This window comes from Pipra filicauda, unplaced genomic scaffold (genome assembly GCF_003945595.2).
Source record: "Pipra filicauda isolate LSUMZ 115617 unplaced genomic scaffold, ASM394559v2 scaffold122_size2191957_pilon, whole genome shotgun sequence".
In the NCBI taxonomy this organism is placed as follows: domain Eukaryota; kingdom Metazoa; phylum Chordata; class Aves; order Passeriformes; family Pipridae; genus Pipra; species Pipra filicauda.
Window position 1 is genome coordinate 1034642 of NW_024103685.1, and position 24642 is coordinate 1059283.

The 24642-nt window shown below is 38.6% G+C and overlaps 1 protein-coding gene across 12 annotated transcripts in view; it reads left to right on the forward strand.

Annotated features, from left to right (window-relative positions):
- RGS7 (regulator of G protein signaling 7) overlaps positions 1–24642 on the forward strand; it is a 274166-nt gene that overhangs the window by 11616 nt on the left and 237908 nt on the right. For 3 of the 12 annotated variants that reach the window (XM_039388731.1, XM_039388736.1, XM_039388729.1), the window contains exons 1-2: positions 18235–18520; positions 19654–19765. In XM_039388731.1, coding sequence (XP_039244665.1) covers positions 19688–19765 — 78 coding nt within the window. In that variant the 5' untranslated portion in view covers positions 18235–18520; positions 19654–19687. Of the gene's footprint in view, positions 1–18231; positions 18521–18778; positions 18851–19653; positions 19766–24642 lie in introns of those variants that run through there. The other 9 variants (XM_039388750.1, XM_027750665.2, XM_039388723.1 and 6 more) reach the window with 8 other exon arrangements.

Genomic DNA, 24642 nt, shown 5'->3' on the forward strand with positions numbered 1-24642 from the left:
TCCAGAGGCAGTAGGACAGTAAAATTTCTGCATCAGTGAACCTGTGAGCTTCTTCAGAAGGACTGCTCTGTCAGATTTTAATTCCTGTTAAAATTATTAGTGTCTTTTTAAGGTGCAACAAACAGTTCTTTATAGAAAATTACTAGAAAAATCAAGAACTTTTTGTTTTGTTTTGTGTTGTGTTTGTTGAGTTGATGTAGAAAGACAATTTTCCTTTCTGAGAACCAGGCTACTGTTAGGATTGTGCAGGAAAAAATTGAGCAGAATTTGCCTAGGTGTTGTTGCCATGCAATTCCCGTAGCACAATCAACACCAGAAATATTCATTTATTTGGTGTCCCTTTTGATGTTTCTCTGAATTTCAATCTTCAGTGAAATAAGAGTATCGAGTATCTCAAGCAGAAAGAGATACCATGTTCAGACTTGAGCTCCCCATATCCTTTGATGTCCTATGAATGCAAAACTTTGCGTGTATTTCCCAGTTGAAATAAATGACCCTATCTACCTGACTCCTTGGAGAATTCTTAAAAACTTATATGATTCATGATAAGAACTGATCTTTAAGCCTAAGTCTAATATATTTCATCTGATTTTCCTTACACCTCACAGACTTGTCATGGTTGTGGCTTTTCATGTGATCATAGTAATCACAGGGACATCACACATTTCTGTGCGAATGGTTTTAAAAAGAAAACTAAGAAAGTTTTCACATAAACTAATGAAAGTTCTAATAGGTAATTCTAACCTAGGTTATTTGTTTTATTTTTAGACAAATATTAACACATTCTCTGTGCTATTTCTTCAACCCTAACAACTTACAAATGAACACTGATAAAAAATGCTGTAAAAAATTTGTATTACCAGAGTGATCAAAATTAGCAGTTTTATTTGTGAACCTTTAGAGCCTCTTGCCATGAGACTCCAATTTTAGAGATCTATTTAAAAATAACTTTTCTCCCACTCTGTTTGAGGGGAAGGGAAAGCAAAGCAGGTTTTCTTGGATATTCTTTATAACAGAAACCGTATATTCATGTTGTAATCTTCGCAGCATTCTCTGTGGGTTGAATAAAACTCTGTCACCAAGGTTTTATTTTCTGTAGAGGTGTTTGAAAAATTTCAGGTGCTGCCATCAGTCTGGTAAGCATGGTACCAGTAGGTTAAGGGGAACCTTGAGTGCTTGCAGCACTCTTCTTCAACCTTGCTCAGAACAGTCACAGTCAACATCGTAGGGATGGTGTAGAGTAATCATAGAATCATTTAGGTTGGAAAAGACACTTAAGATCGAATCTAACTAATTATACACATTCATTCCCTTCCTGCCTTTTGTAGGCCTGGGACATCTGTTCTTGCTGTAGATACCACTGTTCTGATGAGAGAGGTGAGTAGGAAAGAGAGCTGCTAGGAAGAGATTCCTGCAGGTGGTGGTGCTGGTGAAGTCAAGTATTTTGCAGGTGTATGTTTCATGCTGGTGACAGTGGTACCAAGAGGATCAGACACCATATGGATTTGTAAGGTTATTTAAGAAAAACCATCACATTATGTACGGAAATGGGAATATGCTTGCAGTAGCATCTATAATAACCTCTCACTTGGTCTTCAGGATGGTGCTTTTGGGGTTACTAAAAAGCAGTGGATAAGGTGACAGAATAAGCCATTTCCTAAAAAACTGGAAATTAAGTTCAGAACTGAAATACCTTCTGTTTCTTGAAATATGGCATTTTTTTAATACAAACTAAGCCAAATATGTTAAAGTGGGATGTTCATGTGATGGATTTACTCCCTGTAGCATTCTTGTCCACTTTTGATTTTTTGTATACAAGAAGGGCTAGTGGCAGGTTAGGGATTGTAAGTGCTAATTCTGGCCCTGATGGCACCGTAATCCTTGAAGAGGAGGCAGCAAATGGGCCTCCATGCTTGGAACATGATGCAGGTTCATAAAACAGAAGTGAAATACAGTCAGTACATTTGTGTGAGATGTTTGCTTTGAGATAATATTTGCTTATACAGTGGAGCATGCTCTTATTGTATGACAAAAGTACAGCCAATAATGCTGCTCTGAAGTGTTCCTTGTTTTCTAAAGGTAAATATGTTCTTCTATGTGGGGGAAGGGGAAAAAGGGTGAATATCTGGGAGACAAATGTGAGCAACAATTCAAGACAAAATCTTGATTATAAATCTTCCCAATGAGTTCTCATTGCATTTTTTTTTAACCTACTCCAGGTATATCATAATTTATCTTTGTTTACATATAAGCATAAGTGGTGATGCTGCTTCTGTAATTCTCTGAAAGTCCAACGAACAATTACAACATGAATTACTCATTTTTTCCATAGTACTTTTTTGCTTAAATGCAGAGGCATATAAAATTGAAGAAAATCCAGCTAAACTTGGCAGCCAGTTGCTAGTTTGAATTGTTTCAAAGAAAATGACTGAAGAGAAGATTAAAAAACCAGTAAAGTTAGAAGTCTTTTTTTTTTTTTTTTTTTATATAGTTCAAATTAGAAGACTTTGGCTTGATGTTAACAATTCCATGTGAGAGTCAGTTTGATTTGAATGTCATTGTAGATTGTCTCCAGCTTCCTCAAGGGTCTAGATGAATCTTTTCAGAGGTGTACTGAGTTAAAGATTAATAGCAATAGAGAGGGGTATATGTTCGGGGAAGGGTCAATGCTAATGTCTTAGAGGCTTGATTTACTAGCTTTTAGAGGTTAATTTGTAACACAGATTTTTATGAAGTATTGAATTTCATGGACTGTTTAACTCTGTTCCCGTGTAAACTTAAACCTTCATTCTTTCAACCTACATTTAAAAGTTTAAATATGTGTAAGTGAAAAAACAGTAAAATCAGACTTTGGTTCATCAGCGCAAAATTCAGTTCACCTCAATAATGTTCCTATTTTCTTCTTGGAACAAGGTAATGCAGGATATAAAGTTTTTTGGGTGTGTAGATGGTCTGTAGTGGTATGTAAGTCAAAAGTGCAGAACTGTACCAGGTGCCCTTAGGAATATCTGAGAACTGAGTGACTTTTGGTATGTTTTTGCTTTAGAAAGGGCTTAGAAACACTTAGGCAGTATAAAACTGAATGAAAGAGACCTAGAATTATGTTACGGAGTCTTTGTGTCTAAAAGTTTGATGTCTAGCTTAAGCTAGCTGTCTAGCTTCCCTCTGTAATGAATGGAAAGAAGTAGATACCTCCAGAGAACTAGAGCAGGTGAGTCCACTAAAATGTGACTGACAGAAAAAGGTAGACAAGAGAAATACTTTGTTACTTTGTGTCTTTAATATATTCTAACAGTGAATCTTAAATGTGAAAATACAAGATGATACAAACTAAATTTATTTCTTTTAATAAGTAAAAATGAAGATTTCAGTGGGGGGGAAATAGATATTAACACAAGGTTAGTGTACTACTAGGTTCCTTTACAAAATTTTTACTCACTGAAGGCTCTGAGAGGAAAAAGTGTTGGTTTGCATAATAATAAAGTTTGTGCTATTCTAGTTCAGACTGCTAATCCACACATAAAACTCACACTTTTTCTACCATAGTCCCAATTCACTTTTTTTTTCCCCATTTGTCCAATTCTGAATATATATATAGAAGAGATATAAGGAATCCCTAACCAATAAATCATTTGGTATTAGTTCACAGCAAATTCTCTACCTGATATGATTTGTTTGTCCATGTAAGTAACTCCAAGACTTTTGTGAGTGTTTAATTTTTATTTCAGTGATATGTGTTATATAATAAAGCAACTCTTCCTGTTCAAAGAGAGAAGACAGCCTTTAGACTTTGCCTTTTGTTTCCAGGAAGAAAGTATTTCTTCTTCAGGTGAATGGTTCTGTTTATTTTCTTAAATTACTTTTTTTTCTTTTTTTTTTTTTTTAGTCTCTTATCCTCTTCAGCTTGTGAGCTGAGAGCTTTCTGGGAAACATGAGATAATTTTTTTTTCACCAAAGTAGCCTAGAAGAGCTTGTAGGAGTTTGCAACAGGTTGAATACTTTGCTTCTTAACCCAGACAGTCCAAGCATGTAGAAAGTCACCCTTCTCTCTTGTTCTTAGACTTGTCACATGTAATCCGTACGCCTAAATTGATTGTACAGCCGAGAAAGGTACCTCTGTGGACAAGTGATTCCAGGATTACTCAGCAGTATAAAACAGTATCTGTCCTCCTTCAGTTCCATGTACAATCTGTGTCTCTGCCTACACACCAGCTCTCACATTCCTTCCAGATTCTTTCCCCGTTCCAGTACCTACTGCCTTGGATTGTCAGTTCATGTCCTTTTGTTAGGACCAGAGAGTTCTCGAATCACCTTCCCCTTGAGTTCTTTAGTTGGCCTTTCCAGGGGGTAAATCCTTCTTTGCTCTTCATCCAAATCTGTTCCTCTCCATTTCTTGTGGAACCGTCATATGAAATACAAAATTTTCTTCTCCCTAAAAGGTAGTGTTTCAAAATATAGGACCTCTAAACCTCCAGCTTGGCTCGTAACAGTTCAAAACAGAAAGTGCAGAAAAATGCCTGGTCACTGCAGTCCTTACCGTTTTGGTGAAGTCTTCAGGAAAGTTCAGGCTAGGGCCAACACCTTTTGTGCGAGTAAATTTAACCCAACAGTTTTTGGTAGATTTCTAAGCAATTTCAACATTTTAAGAGACGTGTAGGACAGCTTTAATAGATGATTAGATGATATTACCAGCCTTTTGTATACTCGTTTATTCATTCCCTCACCATTGCATATTTTACCTTGGCAAGTGAATCTTGTCAGCAGAATTATATCATGCTGTATAAGTCAGGAGGTTTTCTCACATATTAAAATTTAACTGAAACAGAACTGAGTCTGGATTCATGGAAAGAAGAAATTATAGTCTGAAACAAATAATTCTTTCAGCAAGAACAACCAAGAACTATTTTTACGAGATGCTGAGCATGTACATTTCTAGAGAGCCAAGGACTTCTCAACATGACAGCACTTGTCATAAAATCTGTAGGTGGGATACCTGCTTAAATTTGGAAATGAAAAAGTGTATCTGTACTAAACTGAAAAGGTTATTTTAAGTATGTATCTCTTGTCTTTGTGTAGTTGTAGTTCAGTTTCTTTCTCCCCTTCCATCTTTTTTTAAAGGAGTGGGAAGGAGTCGCATATCTTTAGTGCATCTTTGACATGATAGTCTGAAAATAATTCTGAGCATAATATTCACAGTAACTGTAATGAAAAAAAGAAGCTGATCTTAAACCTTGTTACTTTTGCACTTCACCATCACAAGATATGAGAGTGCAGTCTTTTTAAAAAGACCTTGATTACAGCTCCACAATCCAGTTGTTCAGACAATCCATTTGATGCCATAGTATTTCTCCTTGTGCACTAACTCAAATAGGGATGGGTGAGGGAGAAATAACCACTTTGGGCCTAAAGACTATGCCTCTGTTAGGAAACTTAGCAGGGGTGGGGATTGTGTTTTAGCACTGCCCAGTGATTCCATATTCAGTGAATTTCTAGGCATGATTTTCACCTGAGGCAATCACTTCTTTTTCTGACAATGCCTTGTGATGGATGGGATGGGCTAGCAACTGTTTCCAATAGGCAATAGGGAAGAAGCCCCCGTTGTTTTGAGGTAGGAAAATTAGCCATATTGGTGCAAACTGTTGTGCCACACTTCCCAACAGTAAGTGAATAGAGAGCAGCCACTTTCATTTCCCATAGAAATGCAGTTCTACAGCCCAGTAAGATAAGGACTTGGTGATAGGACTGAGCTCTTAAAGGATCTGAGTATGAAAAAAATTGGAGTTATTTTCAGCAGTTGAAATCTCAGCAGGAGCATCTTGGAGGAGATGGCTGATACCTTGATTCTGTAACAGTATTGAAATGCTGTAGAAAACAAATGTGATTAATGTTTGAGTTCTCCAAGAATAATACTGTCTGTATTTTTTTTTAAAAATCTGAAATTTTAATTTCATTTTATAAAAAAAAGCTGAATCGTCTGCAAATAGAGAATGGAGCATTGTCTGTAACTTTTGAACTCAGAAACCTCAATGCATTCAGTGGAAATTTTGCCTGAAGTTACTGAAACAACTTGAAAAGCAGCTGTATGTATGAAACCACCTTCACTTAGCACCGATATTCAAGTGCTGATTAGTGTTTAGAAGTACCAGAAAATAACTTATTCCTTAGCATTCAGGTTTTTACCACAAAGTACACTAATTACCTGTCCTTGAATTTAGTCAGAGCATCAGGATCTACTTTTCAATCTTATTTAAAGTCCAGAATTAAATGATGAAGAGAATTGTTAGATTAAAATATCAATCATCCTTTTCCTAAACACTCTCCTCTTACGGAAACTGTGCTCGCAAATTGTACAATAGGGTTTGTATTGAACACTGATTTTTGAAAATCAAATATTATTTTCCTGTAGAAACAGCATTTTCCCGACAGCCTGAAAAAAACCCCAGGTCTGCATAATTTGTGGAATGTATGAAAGCCCTTGCCTTATATGCTACATATCTCAAAATACAAAGCAAGCACAGCTTTTGGCTTCTGAAATAATGCATCTTCTGTTTGAACTTGCTCATGTTTTCCTGTATTTTGGGATTTTTACAAGCCATTCTTTCTAGTTTCTTTCTATCATGCAAAACATACTCCAGTGTACCACACCTAACTTTTTTGAAAGATGAAAGTCTTCAGAGAGAAATGCCTTTCCACATGGTAAAACTGTTTTTTCTTTCATTTACTGTGTTTGCACCTCCCTCTTTGACCATAAAATCCTTTTATTCTGTTTTTGATCTAACTGTACTTGATTTACTATAGGCCAGAAAGGTTTTGTACTATTGTCTCTCTTCTTTAATTTTATGGTCCTAACTCTGTCTCCAGTTGTTCTTCTGCTTGCTTCATACCTGCACATTTCTCAGTCTTATTTTTCTCCCTATGCCAGAGTTGCTGTCTTAGTGCTATTCATCAAGTCACATACCAAGTCTGCTTCCATGTGTCACCTGGGTTTATTATACTCTTCTCTCCCGTAGTTGTCTTCGTATTCATATTAAATGTGTCTGTTGTGTTATGTGTCAGAAAGAAGCTCCCTGGCTTCTTAGGATGCCACTGGGATGAGGTTTCACAAAAGCCTAAGGTGGGATTCCTCAGGGTCAGGAGACCAAAGCCCCTTTCCTTAGTGTACCTTGGGGATCTGTTTCTAAGGTATTTGCCATGAAATGGGATTTTGAAAACTGTGGAATGACCAGGCCTGTCCTCCCAAGTCAGGAAGCTGTGGCTGTCCTCAGAAAGGCTTTTGAATTTTTCTGCACTTTGGGAAGGTATGCCTTGCTTGGAGCCCTGTGCAGATAGTCTGAGTGCCTGCCTTGGTGACCTGCAAAGTCACTATGCCAATATGGAAAGTATTTAAAAAATAAAAAGAGCAGGATTGAGATAAAGGAAACTGCACAGAGGAAGGAAAGAGGACTGTTGCTGTTTCAGCACCGGTACGCTGTAGCTGAAGGGTGAAATTTGGCCCCAGTGAGCAAGTCAGACTTTGAATTCCCTACACAAGAAGTGAGTTTTCCAGGTCAGTTAGCACTTGCTTTGTGAAGCCAGTGTGTTCCTAACGAGGGAAACAACACAGGAAAGGAAGAAGGTTGTTTCTCAGCAACCCAGAACTGACTCATGCTGCCAGCATCATAATTAGGAGTTAGAGCCCTCCAAGGGTCTGTAATGGAGGTGTTTCTCTGATAATCGTGACTATTTTCAATCTTTTACCCATGTCTTTGAGAAATCAGTTGGGAAGATTCTATAGTTTCTCTGCTTGTCCTGGATATAACTTAGTTGTCGTAAGGCAGAGCAAATAGAAAAGAATTCTTTTCCATTTTGCCTTCTTGAAAGAGATGTTTATGCCATAGCCTCTGGCAATTGCAGAAAGTGAAATTCTTTGTTTAGAACAAAACACAGACAAACAAGACACTCAGCCCAACCCCTTGTATTACATCCCACTGGTATAGGTAATAAGAACTATGTAAATTGATAGCTAAAGTTGAATGGATTAAATAATGTTTGCTAACAAGTGAATGATGAAGATGCTTGATTTTTTTTTCGAGTCATCTAATTGAATTTTCAGAGGTGATACACTAAAACAGTAGAGTTAAAACTGATAATAATTACAAATCACAAAGCACCTGAGCAACATTAACCTGTATGAGAGTAATGCAAATATGTTTCTTTTAATTAAACACATTTTTAATGAGGTAAAGAGCTGAAAAAAAAATGACTCATGCATTGTGTTCCACTTTTGGTGCCCTAGAAAGCTCCTTTTCCCATTCCCTTTTTTGCTGCTTCACATGTTTAATTGTAATGTTTCAGATACTGTTCCAAGACAATCTGCAAAAATAGTTCATTAATGTTAAGTGAAGCCAGTTGGACTTTATCATATGCTTAGTTTCTTTGTTGGTAGGGGTGCTTTACTGGGCTCAGACATCAGTGTTGCCTTAGTTTAAATGATTATTTATTTTTGAAGGAAGAGACATAACCTTTTAAATGGCCTATTGGAACTTTTGAAGGTCATACATGATTTCTTGCCTCTTAATTATGGTGCTTTTTTTTTTTTTCCCTGGAGATGCTTTCTGTAAGGCTACTTTAAACATGTTTTAGAGCTACTTGGCTTCCACTATGAAAATAAATTAATAATGTCTTTTTTAGCAAGAGAGCTGGCCAAAGGAAGATCTTGGAATATTGCAGGAAAGTTTGTATGCTGAAACAGCAAAACTCCTCACTTCCTCATGCTGATGGATCGAGCTATGAGTAGTTGATATCAGTAAATATTATGACAGCATTTTCACTTTTAGAATGGAGGACAGTGGTGGTTTGAGAGGGAAGGAAGGGCCTGTGAAGTGGGCATCTCTATTACAGTCTGTAGCAAAAGCTGAGTAAAGTATCTCATTTCTCCAGAGTTGTAGGACTTACTCTTAGAGGATTTTTGTCCCAGAACGAATACTACAGCATAAGTTTGACTGCTTAGATGTGAAATCATTGCCTTAAAGCACTTTCCTCTCTGTGTCCACAGAATGCCCTACTGAGTAGCAATTCCTTGCTTTTCTGCAGACTGCAGGAAGCAGGAATCAGCACTGTGTATGAGGAGAAAGAAGTGTGACTTCTGTTCTGTTTATTTCCCTCTGAATTGCTGGCATGGAGAGGTTATTCAGGTAGCATTGCCCTAATGCTGGGTAGTGAAATGGAGAGAGGCCAGACTGAAGAGGATGAAATTGGATGCAACACTTATATCCTGTGATGATGCCATTTTTACCTGGTAATGTTCAGAATTGAAACATTTTCATGTTAATGTAAATTGCCCATCATCAGTTCAAGCTCATGACTTTATCCTCTTTCTGCTCTAACTAACGAATGCTGGCTTTCCATTGTCACAGATGCCTGCGTACAAATTATTGGGATATTGTGTGTGCCTCAGGGATGAGGCTGGGAAAGACGATTGATAGCAGTGTTGTGACTGGCAAAGCACTGTTATAGCATTTATAACATTAGCAACAATATACTGGAACGTGCTTCACCAAACTAAAGTGATATTTAGTTGGCTAAAAAAGTGGTTAGGCTGGGGTGTGTGCCTACAATTCTGTATCTGCAGTTTGCTTCCTTGAAGTGAGTCTCGTGTCTAGTGAAGCCTGTTGTGAAAGTCACTGTTGCTTTGCAAGATATTATCAGTATAGATTGCAGGGTTGTTTTAGTATTTCAAGGTCCTTCCTCTTACGTGTTTGCAAATTTTGATGTTTTAGGGGAACGAAAAATATTTCCAATGATGAGAACTGAAATGATAATATGGCCATAGAAATAATTTTCAAACAACTCAGAAAGGAAACACGAAGGAAACATGGCTGAATCTGTGGACCTAACCATTGGTCACCCCTGAACAGCTGCTGTACGCCTAAGGAAGTGTCTTGATTGCTGCTTTTTGCTCAGTCCAAGGTGAACTGCACTGAAGCCAGATTTCACTTCTGTTTATTCTTCCACTGTCAAATATGAAACCACTTTCTGTGATGAATGTATGGTAGATATAACTGCCTTATAATGACATAAAATTATCTATTGCATATATATTACATAGCCACACTGGTGAATGTAGAAAAAAATAGTACCATGGGATCAAACACACAGGTTAGATAACGTTTGCATTAGCATTCTGTGCACTATCAGATGAGAAGATGCTGCATAAGAGAGGGAGTGTGAAAGAACTATGAACATCTCTTTGAGCTCGTGACTGTAAATTTCAGTTCCCTCTGACACATAAAAGCCATTTACTTAGGTTTTTGCAGTCCCTATTGTGGCTTTTTCTGCCTTTAGAGAACCCCTTGAAAACTCTAGTGGCTTAGACTAGTAAATTAGCTTTTCATATTTTGCAACCATCCTTGTTCCTTTCTAGCTAAACTTATTCCTAGCTACAAAGCCATGCTCTCTCCATCTGAAAGTTGCTCAGAACTTTTTCCCTTGTTATTTGTAGTCAAGAAATAGATGTTATCAACTGAATTTAAAGGCTGGTTGTCCTTGCCCGGGAACAGTGGATTCTTTTTGCTCTGTACCTATAATGCTCTTTGTTTTTCTTTGTCCAATCTCCAAGTATTTTTATTTCCTTTCACTCCCTGAACCTTTTCTTCATTCTTCTTTCTTTGTTGAGATGAAAAGCCAAGTGCATTCTTCTTTTCTATAGCACTCAGATTTTTTATTTTGTATATTCTTGGATTTAGTTTAAATTTTGTTTCATTAATTTTAACCTGAAAATCTAACCAATTTGCAGAGAAAGTGGGATCAATCCTCGGTTTCTGAATTATCCTCCTTGCTCCCTCCATCTCGTCTTAGTCCATCTCTTACTTTACTGTTGGAAGCTGCGCAAGTTTCATTTGGCAGAGTCATTGAAATAGTGAAATCTGATTTCAATCTGCTTCCTTATTAAGCAAGTAGTACTGTCCTTCCCCACTGTAGAACAATTTTCAGTCTGGATGTATTCATGCTACATTCCTGCCTTCATCATTATGACCTCTTTATTCATTTGCCCCCCTCTCTCTCTCTTCTGTTATCTAAAGACCCATGGCTAAATATCTTTCAGTCCTCCCATACAAGACAAACCTTTACATTGTGCAAATCTCATGCTGGATACCTGATACCCTTGCATAAAATTTTAGTTCCCAATCTGGCACAGCAAAGCTCTGCCTTTTTTTAGCACCAGTTTATTTTCCTGCTCCTGTCTCCATTCTCTTGCAAAAAATAAAGAGTAAACCATTAGTATGTTAGGGGGAAAACATTTCTTTCATGCTAAGCATTTTATCTGTCAGGTAAATCATCAGGCTTCACTGTCTGCTTCTTGTACTTTAAGTAGAAACTAGTGACAAAACCAAACGCATATATTGTTGTGTTTAGCAGTTCTTTAACTAGAGAAAGATATTGTGCACAGTAACAAAAACCAGACATTTTGGACAGAGAGTACACAAAATTAGATTTTTTTTCCTGGATGTCTTGCATCTTTTAATTTCTTTCTTATTGTTTTCCCTCACTACCTGGCTATTTGAGGTTACGAGCTCTAAGTGAAGATTACTTAGTTTTTCCTGCTTGCAGAGTGGCTTGATGTTATAGTATAATTAAGTAAAGATGCATTTTTTACTCCCTGACGCTCAAATATTGAAAGCTGAGACAAATTTTATGATATCAGAGCTTTTGTAAGATTTCTCTTGACTGTCTAAACTGTTCTGACTTTGAACAGTAAATCTACTTTAGATTTATTGTTTTTCAATCTCTTTCTTAACTTGTTGTTATGATTTTAGAGAGAATACTGCCAAGAGTTTGGTGCTGGATGTTTTCTCATCCAGCTGTTTTGAACTATACATCTGCAGTGTGAAGGTTTAAGGAAGTTTCCTTTAATTGGATAAATTGTATAGAAGTGAAATGTCTGATAATAATCTTGTAGACTGAAGTAACAAAAAAAGCTTTTGTGATAAGGGATGTGTTCTGGGAAGGACTTGAGTTTATACTGTGATTTGAAAAGAACCCAACAAACCGACTTCCCTATTTTGTGATTCTATTACTTTTTTTTTTTTTTTTTTTTTTAACCAACATAGATGCCTGCTTATTTGCTTTTTGTATGCTATACAGAGTTTAAAAGAATGATAACTCCATTTATTTCCTGTGAGGCAATGACTATATTTATTGTTTGTTCTTGGATATAAATGGATGTAGATTGGTTCATTTTGTGATACGCAATCAGCAAATTGATTTTGGCTGATTTAAACCTTCAGAAAAACAAAGCAACCTTAGGGGAAAAAAAGCTGTTTTATTAGATTGTCTGTGAACGTGAGGCAGGGAATTCGTGAATGATAGAGGGAACTTCAAAATGAAAAGTGGGGGAAGGAAAGAAAAATGATGAACGAAGCTGGTTAAACTGCTGAGCTCTCTTTTTCTTCGGTGCATTCAGCTCAGTGAATTAATGAGATTAAGTCACATCCACTCTGATTGCTGGCAGGAATGAGCAAAGCAGGCAATTTCAGTAGTAGCTTTCATAGGCAAGTTTGGCACTTACAGGTTACCTATGATGGCGTGGTGCTAAGTTTGAAGCTATTTCCTGGCTTGATATCTGCCACAGTTTTTATTATTTTTGTAGTATGTGTAATCTTAGCTTGCAGTCAAAAAGGCATGTTGAAGAAAAATTGTTTCTTAATAAAACATCTGACAAAATCCTACAAAAGTTAGCCGGTATTCTGTATTTCTGGCATTTACCTATTTGCCAGAAGCTTCTAGAAATTCTGTCACTGTGTAAACGGGATGAAATCAGATACACTAATGGATAATTTTTACTTTTCAGAATTTCTCAGTTGCTCTCTAATCTCTCCTTATGAACAACTTAAACACATCTTCCCCAAAAAACATTTCAACAACTTGCAAGAACCACCCCCTGTCAACTGTGATCAAGTCCTGTGCCTCATTCTCAATTTCTTTTTTCAACTCTTCTGAACCTCTTCTTTTTCCCTTGGGTGCCATTTTTTTTTCCTCCTTGTTTTCTTCTGCTGCATGATTTTTATTTATCAGCTCAATTCTTTGCCACACAAATTATTCCTTCAGCTAGTTTTCGGTGTCTCCTGTTAATTTTGTTATGATGTCTTTTGGCAATTAATCTGTTCTGGTCTGTAACCATGGCATTCTCATACATGGTGCTCTTTTCCCCCTCCCTTTATAGGGCTTTTGAGTCTTCCTTTCTCTAGTCCTTTCACGTCAAAGGGTTCTAAATCAATGTCTTCTTCCTAACTAATCCTTAATAAGTGGATTATTCTATTTTGATCTGAACAAATGCTGTCCTATGAATTAGGCCCGCCTGAGAGATTTTCTTGAGGAATGAAGGGGAAGAGCCTGTTATTTGGTGTGTTGGTTTAGTCACAAAAAAATACAATTTATTTTTTTTTTTAAACCTGAAACTACCGTCAGATTGAATTAAGCTAATATCTTGGGCTAAAAGGATTGTAGCTAAATTTACAAAACTGCATCACTGTGTTTTCTTTCCCTGCTTTATATTAAGTTCTCAGTAATTGGACACTCCCATGTGAAGTACGTGGCATCTGAAGATGTAGATATTAACCTATAAATAGCTCATCTTTGCCTCTGAGGAGAGTGTCATTAATACCAAGTGATAAGAGATGCTGAGAGCAATACACTGTTACTTTAATTATTTTATCTGAAGCAGAGACAGTGTCCCATTTGGCAAACTCAGGGTAAATAATAATATTTTTACACAAAATGGAAAAGCCTCCCCTGGAAGCTGGGAGACCAGGACTGAGAACCATGCTTGAGTCAAGGATGTTGGTATGATGATATGTAAATTTACCTCTAAACCCCATCTTTTTTTTTTTTTTCCTCTAGAGATTAGTTCTATCCCTACGTACTTGGTTGATTTCTTCAGTTGGAAATTTATTATAAGATTGGGACTAATTAATCATGGTTCTTCCAGGTAATTTTAAAGAAATACTGTGTATACGATATGTTTCATTTCTGTAAACACTCTCACTTTATGAGGAAATGAGAGTATATAACCGGTTGTGGTAGCTCTTTCTGTGGGAAAAAAATTCCTAGTTGCACGTCAGCTAGCTACCATAACCTTTCTCTTTGCCTGAGAAAGTCTGCCCTCTTTTGGGTAAAGTTAGAACTGGCTAAATTGTCAGGACTGCAGTGCAAGTGCTTGAAATTGTTCTGCTTTGCCTGCAGAAGCTGTTGGATTTTCCTGGATAGCTTTGGTGGACCACCATATTGGTATCAAATTCTATGTAGCTGTGGATTTTCCATTCCAGTAATAATCGACATTTTCAGTAGGGTATGAAAAATTTGCATTAAGGTTTTAAATATATGCAAATTGTACTGTGTTCTCTTTGGGGGTGTGTACATATACCTGTATTTCATACTTTAAAAAAAAGATTACGGAAATGTGGGCTTTCCTTATTTCTAATAATTTTCTATTCCTGTGAAATTGTCTGTCCATGACTCATTTCTTTTTCTATCAAATCATAATTTTTCTTGTTAAATCCAGATTACTTTTTAGTGACCTCCTTCTTTTTTGTTTTTTTTAACTCTTTCCCTAACCAACAGAGTACCAAAGCAAAAAAAGCTTGGTACTTCAGCAACATAAATTGACAAAGAAATTTAAAATTCCAATAAGGTTGGAAGGTTGGTGACAAACCAAATGCCTAGAGCTCAAAAAAGGGCCATGAAGGAAGTGGTGAATTTTGTAAGTCAGTCTTAGGTTCAGTTCTAGAAAATACATACTGTAACCTGTAGTCATTGGAATGACATTTGAAAACCTACATTAAATAGATTGATTGCAAATCACTCCTGAAGGAGCAGGTGTTCAGATCCCATCAGAAAGGCCAAGGATTGGACCTTGAATCACTAGCTACCTGCTCAGAGCCTGGCAGTGAAACACTTGTAGTTCTGTAGGTCACAAATATATGAGTTCAAATAAAGTAGACAGACTGTCTCTGTGCTTAACCAGGCTAGTAGAAAAAAAAAGTGGGTTTTATACTTTAAGATAGCACAGTATTAAGTCTTGGCAGTGTTTAGAGTCTAGTTAAATAGAATGCTTGTGTTATTTTAGTAAATTTGAATGTGACTGTTTATAATGCTGTAATGTTTTAGAAACTTGGTCATGGAACAAGATCATGCTGTGCTAAGAGCTTGCACAGCATGTCTTTACTCCAAGGAACATTCAGTCTAGGCATAAGACAAGATAAATTGATGGATATAGGCAGCATACTGACATAATGCTACAGTACTGGTCAGCAGGACAGAAAGCAAAATTTCTGATCATGTCCAGATAGATTGTTGTATACATCCTGACATAATGTTTTTACTTAAAAGTGCCACGTGCATGTGATGTTATTGGAATACTTGTGTTGTATTGACAATTCAAACTAAACACAGAAAATGTAGTCACCACCTTGTTCAATCATGTGTACTTTATTGCCTTGTTAGATAAAGCTGCCCCTTGGCAGCCTTTCCCCATCATCTTTGTTTTATTAATGAGTAGTTTTGCCTTGCATTTTGAAAAGGCCATTCCTCTTCTGGCAGACCATGCTTTCTGGGAAGGCTAATGCTGGTTGCCTATGAGATAAGTGATGACTTTCAACACAGGAAAGATGTGTAAGTAATTTATGAATTAAAGCCTTTTATAGGCTATTGAACAAACACATCCAACTACAATAGAATGAGATTATCCCATTACATATTATTTTCTTTCTACTTGCATTTATGGAAGTAGTCCAGCCCAGGGTTTCTTTCACCACAAAATAGTGTCAAAAATGAAATTCTTTTTGGTTATTTATGATCTTCTCTTCTGTTTAACCCCTTTAGGGTTTAGAACTTCTACTTTGTTTTGACAGTGAACATGCTGGTGAAGTGAAAAAAATTTTGGTGGTCCACCAAAGCTGTCCAGTGTAACAACTCTGTAGTTATGAGACACATCACTGATATGTCTAAGTTATTTCTCTGGTTCTGAGGACAAGATTAAAGACTATGTGGAATATAGTTCCTTTTGACATTACTGGAAAAACACCTAATAACTTCAGTGAGGCCACATCATTGCTCTGCTTTAGAACTGCATTTATGTTAATAAAATTTGAATATTTTCAAACAAAAAAAATGACTCGGATTAAGAAAACAATGATTTTATTGGAAACTTGCTAATGTTTGATTTTTATGCCCTTTAACACAATTACTAGGTTAAGTGTTGTCTTGCAGAACAAGTGGAAGGAATTATCAATATTTTTAAGGTTTTTTCTTCTATCCATCTTTGAGGTTAAAACTACATTTGAACTGTATTTTGTGAAGTTCCCATTTTTGCTCTCAAAAAGAAATTTAAACACTAGTCTGATAAATAAGATTTTTGAGTTTATTTTCACGCCATACAGCCACAAGGCGTCACTTGTGTTCTTAGCAGGTCTGAGGAGGCATTTCCCTTGTCTTCCAGTGCACCTGTCAGTCTTATATAGTCAAATTGGTGAGCTCTGAACACTGCACTGCTGCTCTTCTGGAATGCCTGTGTGAAAGCTAGGGTAATTATAGACTGAGATCTTTACTGCTGGTTCCCATTTCTCGATAGCGGACTAGACTGAATCACAGGATCTGTTGGAAGATTAATATTTTGATTCAGACTTCATTAGCCTCTCCAAGATGCTATTGTATGTCAAATGAATTTTAATAGGAAACAGGTCTTTTATCCATTCTCTGTTTATTCTTTAGTTTCATAGATTTCTCTTCCCACTGTTTTCAACATTGATACTTCTTCACTTTACACTTGTGCTATTTAATTCTTTCCCTTGTTCTCTTCCACCTTAAAACTCCAGATTTCTCTTTTTCACACCATTTGTTTTCATATTGCCTTTTCCTTTTTGACATACTAAATGATTCTAAATCTCTATCAAAGTTGAGACACACTATGTCTGTCTGCTACAGAGCTCCTTTCCTTTTCTGCCAATGTATCTCATTGAACTGAGTTGATGGTTCTTATCCTGTGTTATGTTATTTCATCTTTTACTACTTCTGTCTCTGCAAAACATTCCTGTTCATGCTGGAGTTCATCTTTCTTTACTCTGGTGTAATGGTTCTATGACCATTATCAAACCTGTGTCTTCCTTTCTTTGTGTCTCCAAGAAGTCCAGATCTGCTCTTTCCTTTCTCCTTCATTTTGTTGCGGCCACTATGACTCCCTATTGTTGCCTTAGCTAATTTACCACATTCTCTGTTAAAGTGTCTGAAGGCCTCTGCAAAGTTTGGAAGAGTAGTTAAAAGTTGCAGTATTGGATAATAACAAACTTCTAGCAGGAAAAGTGTTGGTTTGAGTCTGTCCGAGGTGTGAGAAAAATAGAGCAAGTAAGGGTTGACATGACTCAGTATGTATGGAAACCTCTGTTCTTGAATTGTGTGATTTACCAGTGCACACTCCACAAGGTGCAGTGCACAGTTGATGACGACTTCTTTTGCAAGATCATTCTTATAGTAAGTGTTACTGTTTCCAGAAAAGACACTTTCAAATGGGAATATCCCAAAGCTTAACCACTTAAGTATCTTGTATTCTTGTGGATATCGAGTTCTGGGTATTTCAACCTCTTTGGAAAAGAGAAGTATTTTTGTCTGTGTGTGATGAGGAAATAAGACTGACAGACCTGATCTTTTTCTTTTGTCGAGGCCAATACGGGGCCTTCACAAATTAGGCAGTTGCCTGGGACATCGCAAAACAGCCCCGAAGGTGTCTTGAGGTGTCCTCAGGGCTTATTCCTTTCTGGCTGGAACAGACTCGCTCTCTGCTCTCTCTGTGCTACTGCTCAGAGAGGTCTGCAGTGCCAACAGGGCACAAGCTCTCCCTAATTCTCACTGAAAAAAGTACAGAAAGTGTCCAGCATAACGCAGAGGAAAAGACTGATTCCCTGTTGCTGCCGCTAAAGGAGTATGAAGAAGGCGATACAGTTTCCCCACCAACTCCCCCCTTTTCTTTCCTTTCCTTCCCTTCTCTCCCCTCCCCTATCCCAGTAGCCCACATTCTCTTCCTGCCCAGCCTTCCAGTGCTGCCTAATCTCATTTATAGGGGCTGCTGCCAGATCTGCTGGCTGCTGCAGTTTCTTGGCCGCTGTTTTCGGTGAGCGAGCCGAGAGCGCCGAGGAGGAGGAGAAGGAGAAGGAGGAGGAGGAGGGCTGCTGCTGCTGTGTGGCGGAGCAGCGGCAGCGGCAGCACCTTTGACGTGCCCGTCCCCCACGTGACGGCCGCTCCATTGCGGGGAGGGAGCTGAGCCGCCGCCGCTCCGGCAGCGCACGGGAGAGCCGCAGCCTCGGCGGCGGCGGCAGCAGCAGCAGCAGCAGCAGCGCCTCCGCCCGCAGTGCGTGTGTGTGTGCGTGTGTGTGATGAGCGATCGCCGCGTCCCTCCGCCCGCCGCCGGCTGACACCCACCGCGCGGGGCGCGCCAGGAGCAGCAGGAGGAGGCAGGAGCCGCGGCCACCGCGCAGTGACCTTGGCCCAGGAGGTAAACGAGCGGGCGGGCTCCGCGCCCCTCCGCGCCCCCCGCCCCGCGCCGCCCGCCGGGGGGCCGGGGCGCCGCTCCCGCCGACCATCCCGGACGGCTCCACCGCGGCTGCCGCTGGCGCTGTCCGCGGTGCTGGAGCTGCGGGTGCTGGAGCTGGAGCGCCGGGCTCCGCGCAGGGCTGCCCGCGGGAGAGCCGGTGCTCCCGGCCCTTGGCCGCCGGGAGCCGCGCACCCCCGGCCGGCGGTGCGGGGGCAGCGCGGGCCGGCGAGCGGACGGGGGGCAGCGGAGCCCGGACGCGAGAGGTCTGGGGAGCAGGGGAGGGCTGTGGAGGTGAGTGCTTGGAGCGGGGCTCGGCGGCTCTCCGGGTTCTCCGCAACCGCCGGTGTGGTCTGTAGATGGAGCACATTCTCACACCTGCGTGCAAAGCCGGAGCTACGGCATGATCCCAGCTCCTGCCTAGTGCAGCTCCCGTGTGAGCCGAGGGAGGGCGGGGAGGAGATGCGACTGGCGGGGAGCCGGTGTTGTTCGGTGAAGTACGATCAAAGTAGTGAAAGCAACCCAAAGGTGTTCTGGCTTGTTTCTTCCTTTTCCCTCGTCACCCACTTCCCTGCCCCGGCATATGTGTATGAGCACAGATGTGACGGTGAATTACAGAGAAGTTCAAAGCGTCTGGTTTGCTTTTTGTGAGTTTGAATGTTACAAAAGTTGCTACGGCCCGAGCCGTGAGCAGAGGACGCTGCTGAATATGCGTCATGGCCCGAGCCAATACTCCCAAAGTATTGGGAGTATTGGCCGGGAAGGTGCGGAGCGTCTCTTGTTGGAGCCCGTGAAGGGGAGGAAGGACCGCTTTGTCAGGAAGCGTCTGCGTGATGTGGTGGTTAGCGGTGTGTCAGTGAGCTATTCGGAATGACAATTCATTAACGTCTAAATTAGATTAACGTATTACAGCCATTATTTACAGGCAAAAGAGAGTAATGACAGTAAATGGTGAATTAGCAGCTTTGCTCCAATGTAAATATCCGTTGGAGTAAGAGCATACGCTGATTTTGATAACATGTTAGGAGAAAGTCAGGTCCATTAATCATCAGGAAAACAAGGCGATTCCTTATTGAAACCACTTTTACCTTTTACAGTGCAACATCCAAAAGCGGATCAAATTTGTGGGACATGGCACAAGGAAATAATTATGGGCAAAGCAGCAATGGGGTGGCTGATGAATCCCCAAACATGCTGGTGTACAGAAAGGTAAGCCTTTGTGTTTTTCAGAAGCTAAGAAAGGTAAAGTCGTGGACTCTTTTGCTTAGCAAGTGAGGCCATTATTTTTGCTGTTTCTCTCCAGTTTCATGAATAGAGAAATGACTGCATCTGTTGTTTGAAATGGTGAAATGCATGCACATGTCAACTTTGCGTTGTGTTCAGAAACAGCTGGTTTTCAATTTGAAATACTTGATGTATTTTAGTCACTTTCTGCATTGATACATAGGATACATGGGGTTGGTCATGTGCCAGACTGGAACATGTTTTGAGGTCAGGTGTTCACTTGCAAAGTCTATTTGTAAAATTAATTAATATATATTAAAGCTAAGTATTACCTGTACAGTACAATATTTCTGTCATGCAGGGAAGTCAGAACCATTAACTTATTTCATATGAGGGGAAAAACTGATTAAAGATATCACTTGTCCACAATTGCCACAACTTAAAAAAAACCCAGACACATACAGTCTAGAAATTTTCTCTGGGAAGAATTCTAATGTGGTTATTCTAATAACATCAATATACAAATTTCCAGGTGTTGAACTCCAGCAGTGGGGCTTATTTAGCCACTGTGTTTTCATTTAAGTGAGAGTAAATCTTGGGGATTTTGAGATGTGTTTATACATTTTTTAAATAAAGCATTAATTGCATTTATCAAAAAAGAATAACAAAACAAATTCTAAAAATAATGGAGAAAAATAATTTTGCTGTTGCAAACTGAAATAAGTAATTATGCAACTCTTTTTTATTCTTAGAACACAGGACTTTCTAACTTGTTTGTGGTTGTTTTTAGCAGGTGGAAAAAAATCAATACTTTTACTTTGTTAGAGGCATTGACTTTTCCCTTTAGAAGTTAACTGTAATAGAAAGCATCTGGTATATACTCAGTTTAGTCTTTGAGGTGAACTGAGGTTTCATCAGTAACTGTGGTAAGTGTTCTTTTCCCTGAAACTAAAAAACAGTCTTGAATTGAAGTCTGATGCATGAGTTTTTTCTCCTCTTATTTTCAGATATATTGCTGATTTCAGTTAGTTTGTTGTAGCTGTTGTTTTGTAAAATTAGGCACCTTTAACATAAGTGAATGAATTTATGAACCTAACTGTGGTTATCCTGTCTAAGAATGCCCATCTAGAAAAATGCGGGATTACCTTGCCATTAACACCACAAGTGTGTTTCAAAATGCAATAGTACACATGAATTTATACATGAAATTATACTGTATTTATTAAAAGCAATATACCAAAGCTTATATTGCTCATTATAGGTTTTTGATTTTTCTAAACTGAATCTCTCTACATTTACCATTTACTTCCATGCTGAGGAAAAGGTCTTTTCTCAGCTTACTTAGTACACAGTGGGGCAACACAGAAAAATTATTTCTCTTCTCCTGTAGAGAGTTGCTTCAAGGAACTGTGACACGTGCTATGACACAAAGCTTAGAAACATGGTATTTAGTATGACCTCATGCCAAAATTTAACATTACCTTTGAGCAGCCTCCAAATGGAAATGGAACTGCTGAGGCAAATGACGAGAATCCTGGTGATGCAGGGAAGATGTGAAAATGGGGAGAGGGGATAGGACACACCACCTCAGATGTCTGCTCAGCAAATCAAAGCATCAAACACCTTATCAGTTCTCTGCAAATCATTGGTAAAAAAATGGTGTCTTCCAGTGTAGCAGAGGGCTATCTCTTGTTGTCACTAAAGTGCAAGTGGCGCACTAAATATTAAACTTTTGAAAAATGCTGACTGTCTAGAGTATTACATGCCCTTTTTTGGTTTTGTATGTCTACTTATTTTTGTACCATGGTGAATCAAAAGATCATTTAAGATTATGGCACACTACATTAGAGTACAGAGAGAAAGCTAAGTAACCCTTCCTTTGGCAGTGCTCAAGGAACAGGCAACAAAATAATAGATAACTTTTAAAAAAGTCACCTGCCCTTTCCTGAAATATGATATTGCTGTAAGCAAATGTGTTCTAAATTCTGGGTCTAGAATATAAGAGAAGGATAGTTATGAGGAAATTATTTCACTTCAGAATATATAATCTCTGAATATAAATCTTTTATAGGAAAAACTAAATCACAGGATTCCTTGTAATACATTTGAAAACACAATACTTCTCTGTCTGTCATTGTGTTGGGAATGAAAGCATTGTACAGAGTGAACAAAGAACTACAACTGACAGCTTCATGAAGAACTCCTTTTTTGGCCAACTGGAAAAATATTAATAGTTGCTAGAAAAAAAATCTAAATGTGCTATTGGCTGGCTTCAGCTGAAACTGAATTTGTAGTCTTATATTTTGAATAAAATTGCTGAAATCCACAAATGTGGAAATGTTTTCTTCTAGTACTTTATACAACATCAACAGATGGAATAGCATGCATTTTATGAAGTGTACCTGCAAGGAATAGATGGGACTTCTCTTACTACTTGTGTTAATGAAGAGGTAAAATTTAGCCATGCTGAGTGAAGACTGTTGCTTATGCTATAAACCACAATTTTGTAACCTGGTAATTCTTCTAAACTGTCTAACACAATCTGAACTAAGTGTATTCTAAACTACATGGAATTACAGCCCTTCATTGTCTCAATCCTGATTCTTTTAGGAGCATTTTATATAAAATTCTATACAGAACGAGGTGCTAGTGTTTACAAATTCGGTATTTAACACTGAATTGTTATAGAATCATTACTGCATTTTAATTAAATTTCAAACTCTTGACAAAAGAGGCTGGTTTTCTTTTTTTTTTTTAATGTATTTGGTTTGTGATTAGTTACTTATTTGAAGAATTGTAGAAAGGCAGATTATCAAATTGTAATCTCGAGTAATACGGCATGCAGATAGCCTGTTATTCTCATAGTAGCTTTTATTCCTAGCCAAAGAAGAATATCCTTACATTTTGCTTTCAGATATGAATTTTAAAAAAAACTCAGCATAGGATAATTAAATATTCAATACATACATAAATTAGAATTACTTATTTGAATCTGTGATGGAAAAGACAGCAGCAGAGATAAATAGTTCCCTATATCATTTTTACACTGCCTTTTAAGATGCTTGTGTCAGTGTTTTTATGCCTTGGGGAATAATTTTTATTTTAATAGAATGTCAGCTGCATTATTCTTTTTGTCTATCAGCCTAATTATAAAGTAATGACATGTGACATATCATTGGCACTGACGTACCTTAGAAAAAGTCCTGAATTTTTCTGCTAGTAGCCTGAGGCAATATGAAAAATGTAAAACCCCTACCTTCACTTCCACTCCAACAGAGTCCATTACATTCAGCAATTAAAAGAGATAAGAGACTAGAATCTACAGGATTTTAACATCAAAAATTGCTCACGAAGAAACCTCTGATTTTGGCAACACTAACTAGCTACTGCAAACTAGCTCTTAAAGAAGGAACTTGAGATGTAGTAGAAAGCCAATACTGTGATGCTTTTCTAAGTTTCAGAGCCTGACCTGCCTTTTTTTTTTTTTTTTTTTTTTTTAATCTCTGCACAAATAATTGAAAGAATAAAGATTGTGTGTGAGGAACTTCTCTTTTCGACCTACTGCTGGTCTTGCTAAACCTTTGTTTATCTTTCTGGTCTGTGCTTAGCTTACTTTTTTAGTGAAACGTGCTGCAAGGATTAGGAGTTCTGATTTGTAAGTTTAATGATTATTGTATTGCTCTCTGAACTAGCCTCATTTAAGAACTGAAAGCTTTATTTTGCAGCAATAAGATTAGCCCTCTCTGAAAAGTAATATTGTTGTGACTGACACTTTGATTCTCTACCTTCCTCACTGCCCCAAGTGTTAAAATAGCTTTTGCCAAAGCTGATTAGAATCACTAACAGTTGGGGCTTTCAATGCCCTAATAAAGATAATGAGATGTTTGTTCTGTTTCTGTGACAGTTGTGGAAAGTTATATATGCCAGTACTCATGTATAGCAAGGCCTGAATTTGTAATCTCAAACTCCTTAGTTTATTATGGTCTGGAAAGCAGTGCTGAGGAAAGGGACCTGTGGATCCCGGTCAATGGCAAGTTGAATATGAGTCAGCAGTACCCTGGCAGCCAGAAGGGCCAACCGTGTCCTGGGGGGCATCAGGCAAAGCATCGCCAGCCGGTCAAGGGAGGGAATTGTCCCGCTCTGCTCTGCACTGTGAGGCTTCACTTGGAACAGTGTGTGGGTTTTTGGGCACCACAATATAAGAAAGATATTAAGCTGATAGAGAGTGTCCAAAGGAGGGTAACAAAGATGGTGAAGGGCCTTGAGGAGAAGCCATACGAGGAGCAGCTGAGGTCACTTGGTCTGTTCAGCCTGGAGAAGAGGAGATGCAGGGGAGACCTCATTGACAGAATGAAAGGGAATGGCCTGAAGTTGTGTGAGGGGAGGTTTAGGTTGGATGCTAGAAAGAGGTTCTTCACCCAAAGGGTGGTTGGGTACTGAAACAGGCTCCTTAGAGAAGTGGTCACAGCACCAAACCTGACAGAGGTGTTCGGATGATACTCTGAGGCACATGGTGTGAGTCTTGGGGATGGTCCTGCGCCAGGCCGGGAGCTGGACTCAGTCATCCTTGTGGTTCTCTTCCACAGCATATTCTGTGATTCTGTGATAGAAGCCATGCCTCCAAAGTGTGATACTTATTAAATGCTGTAAAGAGCAATAGCCATGAAGTGAAGGGAAGAATTGCTCTGATGCTGTGCATTTTTGAATATGCCATTGCAACCTATGGAGGCATCCTGATCCCAGGGCTTTTTTGTTACTACACTGGAAATGTCAAGGGTATTCTAAGGTAGTAGAGATAAATATTTTTTCTTTCTTTCTTTCCTAGGGTGGTGTATTTATTTGTTTATTTATTTATAAAATTT